Here is a 5,807-nt window from a genome sequence, read left to right as displayed (position 1 = left end):
TTTTTTTTTGTGAGTGTGTGTATGGTGTGTGTGAGTGGTGTGGGGTGGGGAGGAGAGGGGAGGAGCTGGAGGATTGAAGACAAATGTCAGAACAAAATAGGAAAGTGTAGGAAAGAAGGGAGTCGTGCCCCTCAGAGAAATGCAGTGGGATTCCTGAGCAGCCTGAGTGTTCATCCGAAGGGTGAGGATGTGACTCTAAAGGGGACCTCGCGGGCTCTGCGGTTCCATCGTTCATCAAGCACAAGACACAGTCATCCTCCTCCAGCCAACTGCCCAGGGTACCTGGACTCAAAGGTTCTAGCAGAGGAAAGAGCTAAGCAAGGGTTCAAGGTGGGGTGGGGACAGCAAGTGATTTTCAAAACAGCCTAGCTGGCAGGTAATAAGGTCATTACACAGGTGGCCCGTATTAAGCTCACAATGATTTGATTCATATTTCCTCTCCTGGGAAATGGTCATCCAACTTCCTCAATTATCTATTTTAATCTTTGCTATTTTTACCGGCTCCCTTTTATCTTGCACTTCATGGAATTTTCTGGAAGTTTCATGTCTAGACCTTCCATCTCTTTCTTCCGAGACAAGCATTTACCTTGCTTCTTCATTTCTTGCTGCTATGAAAATGTTATCTTTTGCCTTCTTCCCGAATATTTGGGACAGTCAGGGACCTACTTCCCAGGAGAAGCAAGACCACTTCAAATTAAAAAAAAAAAACCAAGTCAGCCCTAGTCTTATACAGGATGAAGAGATGCACCCGAAAATTAGGAGTCCAAAGTAGACCAGTCTTCAAGGATCTCAAATGAAGATAACAACCAGGAGATGGGAGGTTGAAGAGGCCATCTGTGTGGTCAGCAGAAGTGCCCAGAAGCCACAGCCAGACAGGACACGGTCTCAAAAATCAAACCCACTGATATGGAACGATAGTTTGCCCTGTTCTGAAGACAACATTAGGGACTTTCCCAGTTGGTAAGGGGCAAATTCCAGGTGGTGAAGGACAAACTCATGCATAGAACAGTTGCTAAAGTAGCCTGTGGTTATCTTCATCAGCATAGTAGCAAAATCACACCCAGAATGGGGACTTGAAATGGCAGTGAGGCTAGCATCCCATGAAGAAGCTTGACACAGGACACAGACCAGCCAACTCCAGCTCTACAGGTGAGGACATCAGGAGAAGGGTCCTGGCCTACTCCACAATGCCATTTGTCCTTTGTTTCAGTCAGCCTGGGATTTCTGGGCCCCAGTGATGTCTCCCTTGTGCTTAAGCACAAGAATGAAAAGCCTTATTTCCTCCAGGTTGTGCCTTTATTTGATTCCTCTGATGGTGGCCACCAGAACTCAGTGGGGACAACTCTGTGCTTGCAATCTCAGTCACCTGATTTCTTCTGTTCCCTTCTCACACTCTGTCGATTCTTCTGGCCTTTGTTGCTGTCTACCTCTTTTTAATGATTCCCTCCAGATTTGCAGTCCAGGATACTGCCATACACTCAACAAAGTTGTTGTTGTTGTCTTTCTTTTTGGTACTGGAGGTTGAACCCAGGGCCCCTTAACCACTGAGCCACGTCCCCAGCCCTATTTTGTGTTTTGTTTACAGACAGGGTCTCACTGAGTAGTTGCTTAGCGCCTTGCTGTTGCTGAGGCTGGCTTTGAACTCGCGATCCTCCTGCCTCAGCCTCCTGAGCTGCTGGGATTACAGGTGTGAGCCACGGCGCCCGGCTTGATGCAGCTTATTCAACAGGAGGTAGCACTGGTCTCTGTGGCAAGGTGACAGTTCAGCAACTTGAAGAAGGTGTGGGGATTAGTCACACAGAGGAACAACTGCATTCCAAGCAAAGAATACAGACCTCCATGGGTGGAGCAGGTTTGAGTTCTAAATTAGGACTACAGTAGTAGAAGATGAGGTGTGAGAGGTCCCAGGGTCAGATCACACGAGTCCAGGACTCTGGACACTGCTGTGCATGAAGAAAGGACCGTCTCAGAATTAGGGGCAGAAACAGTACATGATCTGACGTCCATGTAAGCAGGTCCCATACGCTGCTATCTTGACAACAGATGTGGTGAGTAAGGGTAGGACAGAGACCCATGAGGAAGCTGCAGCAGTCACACAGGTAAGAGATGCTGGCGACCCGAGTCAGTGTGATACCTGTGCAGGGGGAGGAGCCGCTGGACTCGGGATGTCCTTTGCAGATTAGGCTGCTTGGTAGAAACGGGTGGTGAAGCAATAGAATATCAAAGATAATTCAAGAGTTTGGCTCCATCCACAAAAAGATAGTAATTAGGAATAATCCATAACTTACTGGATTTTTTCCCCCCTAGATTGACAGTAGTCAGTTTTTCAAAGCTCTGCAATAACCTGGAACTACTTACTATGTTATTAGGACAGGGGATCTCTATCACCCATATCTCAAAACCCAAATATTAGAAAATATGAACGGTGATGGTCTATTTTTAGACAGGGAAGTCATTTAGCCAAAGCATAATCAGGTATAGAATCAGCCAGCGTCAACTGAAATACATTTATTGATAGCAATCCAATGATTGACAGTTTAGCTTCGTAAAAAATTTGCTTCAGAAACCACTCAATGCTATATCACCTAAAAACATATCATGCAGCTCAGAGAGACTAAATCATTAAATTTCAAAATAAGACCTAGAAAGAAAAATAAAAATGAAACTACATAAATCAAGAGGAATTCAAACAGATCCTCCAAAATAAAATGGCAAAATAGGCAGAAACAGACTATTTGTAGAAAAGTTGAAATATATAGTGAGTTGTATTGGAAGTTTGACTTCTCTATCTCCCAAAGATAGAAATAAAAATTAAATAATCCAATATAATCTTTCACTCATGGGATTTGCAAATATTTTGAAATTGATAATACATTAAGCAGACAGGAAGAATGTCTTTCTGGGAATTTTATGTTGATTGATTTATGGACAATATTATCTACCCTAGTATTTTAAAGTTATTTATGCAGAAATAGTTGGGATATATAACTTACACAGCATCCATTTTATGAAATTTCAAATAATCATCAAAAATACAGTTTTTGAAAAATATTTGGTAAATGGGAAAATATCTCCGATGCAACGGGAAATTTATAAATAAGCTATACATTTTTATTCAAATGATAAACAGAGAAACTAAAGGAGGGCAACGGCCCAAAACTTTATTCTTCCTTCCTTACAACTTCCAAAGTTTCCAAAGTTTCAGCAAATAGTTCATAATCAGAAATGAATTGTCGATATGAATTGTTTAGTTCACTCACTACATCAACGTGCGCACAAGACAGCTCATTTATAATCACTTCATGGAAGTGAAAAACATCTTTCTAAGCAAATTATAGCACTGTTAAGATTTAAAAATCAATGAGAAGGAGTTCAGAAATCTTGTGGGATAGATGTTCAAAGTCATTCACAATTAAGGGGCCAAGAAGATGACACCATTTTCACCTATCAGACTATAAAACTTGGAAGCATATAATAGAAAAAACCCCGATAACTTGGTGAGTTTCTGGAAGCTGACCCTCTCACAACAGCTGACAGGAGTCAGTCTGTAGCTTTTCGGTGGACAGTTTGGCAGTGTGTGTATGTGTGTGTGTATGTGTGTGTGTGTGTGTATGTGTGTGTGTGTGAGCATGCCTGCATGTATGGTCCACTTATGGGTCAAAAGACATATTTGTTTACGAATTTTCTGGCAGAATTGTTTGTAAAAATCAAAAATCTGCTTTACGATAGTACTGAAGCAATTAAATAAAGAGATCCACTCCTCTCCTCAAAATTTCATCTGTTGATTAAAATAACAAGCTAGGCTTATTATTAACAAGAAATCACTAAGACATATTGCTTGTACATTTCAGAACAACCCACGTGGTTCATTTACAACTAAATTTTTTAAAACTCCAAAGGGTATAAACATGTGCAGACAAATGCACATACACCACCACCCCACCATGCATATCTGCTAGGACCTCCAAGAAATTTGTCACATTGATTGATTCTGGAAAAAAAGAAACCACTCAATGCTCTATCACCTAAAAACACATAATAAAGTATTCTTCCTTTGATGTTTATTTTTTAGTTGTAGTTGAACACAATACCTTTATTGTATCTATTTATTTTTATTTAGTGCTGAGGATCAAACCCAGGGCCTTGCACATGCTAGGTGAGCGCTCTACCTCTGAGCCACAACCCCAGCACCCAGGAGTTAGTATTCTTGAGTAGAAGAGTACTTTCATTTCCTTAAATTTACATAATCCTATCAATTGCTTGATGCAAGAATCAATTGCAAGTATTATTTTTCAATAAAATAGGTCATTTTCAAAAGTAGTATTATTAACAAGAGGGAATAAGCTCTTCATCTTGATCTAAAATTGGAAGCTCCTCATTGGCCACTTGGCCCTCCACCCTGACTTCACTCCTCTCATTCCTGCTTCTCCCCCCAAACTTAAATGTTGTCTCTTCCACGTGCAGAATCTAGAGTGTCTGTGGACTTGTCTACCATATCTAATAGGAAAATGAGGGCCTGCCTCTGAGGTATTTTTAGGACAAAGACGAATTCAAGATGGTAGGACACATTGGACAAAGGGGACCCAGCAAAGAAACAGAAGTGAAGTGGGGACAGCTAACACCAGATGGTCGTATAGAGACAGCGAGGACAGCTAGCGCATGAGGGCCTTCTTGGCGTTTGGAGAGCTCTCTGTAGGCTTCCACTGGTTCCCAGGGAGTAGGGGCATGGGGCAGCTGACACAAGGCCATTTCTCTTCTCCTCGATCGCTCCAAGGCTTTTTTCTGTGGGACTCTCTTTCCCCCTCAAGACACTAGGAGAGCCTCGGTGCGCAACTCTCCTAACTCCACAATTGCTACTTTATAGGGTCTCATTACCTGTGGTCACCTGAATGAGCAATCCACACACAAGGAAGGTGGGCGTCAGGAAGCGCATAGTTCTGGTGGAGAGGAGGCTCTGTGTCCTGAGGAAGCCCAAGCACTCTTTGAGCCGCTGGGACTCCAAGTGGTTATCTTTACTGGCTTATCATGGGTGATGAACCAGAGAGGGCAAGAATGTCATGCCACCCAGATCACCAGACCATTGATTTACATCATGGAACCTCCGTGACACAGTGATGCCTCAACTGAAGCCCTCTGAGATGAGAGATGAGATAAGGTCACATAGAACTGTAGGGTCTGAAGAAAAGAACCCTCAAAAGGAAGCTTTGAGACCAAAGTTGGGTCCAGGGCTTCTCCTCTGTCCACATGGGGCACCTTATACATACCAAGTGATAGCAGAAGAGTGTGTGATGACCACTGGCAGCAGACCAAGAGTTTACAATATCCAGTAAAGTATTGTTTTTTTCTTCTGGGAGTTAGCCCATTATGAATCCTCTTGAAATAAGGAAGACTTTTTTTTTTTTAACTGCTAAGTTCTTAAGACTCTACTACTGATGATGAGGGGAAGGAATCTCGAATGAGGAGTGAAAATAGGAAAATAGATTTAAAAAATTATTTTAGTTGTAGATGGACACACAATATCTTTATTTATTTTTATGTTGTGCTGAGGATCGAACCCAGTGCCTCACACATGCGAGGCAAGCACTTACCACTGAGCTACAGCCCCGGCCCCAGGAAAACAGACTTTGTTTAAGCTGCTCAGCTCCGGGCAGCCAGGAAGGAGAGAAAAGGGAAGGGGCCGAGTAGAAGATAAATTCTTCCCGGGCATGCTCCTGTTACTGACTCCCTTCAACTAGGTCCCACCACCCAGGAGTCCATTCAGCTATCACTGATGAGGTCAGAGTCTCCTGAGCCGATCATTGGCCAGA

At 42.7% G+C, this 5,807-nt stretch overlaps 1 protein-coding gene across 1 annotated transcript in view; it reads right to left on the bottom strand.

Moving 5' to 3' along the window:
* Window positions 1-4,933, bottom strand: part of Defb125 (defensin beta 125) — a 7,152-nt gene extending 2,219 nt beyond the window's left edge. The window contains exon 1 of the mRNA XM_015485022.2: window positions 4,876-4,933. Within this exon, the coding sequence (XP_015340508.1) occupies window positions 4,876-4,933 (58 nt within the window). The remainder of the gene's footprint in view (window positions 1-4,875) is intronic.
* Between the last annotated feature and the right edge of the window lie 874 nt (window positions 4,934-5,807).

The sequence above is a fragment of the Marmota marmota genome, unplaced genomic scaffold (assembly GCF_001458135.2).
Source record: "Marmota marmota marmota unplaced genomic scaffold, marMar, whole genome shotgun sequence".
Lineage (NCBI taxonomy): Eukaryota > Metazoa > Chordata > Mammalia > Rodentia > Sciuridae > Marmota > Marmota marmota.
The sequence above is the reverse complement of the archived record's forward strand: the minus strand, read 5'-3'. Positions and strand labels throughout refer to the sequence as shown.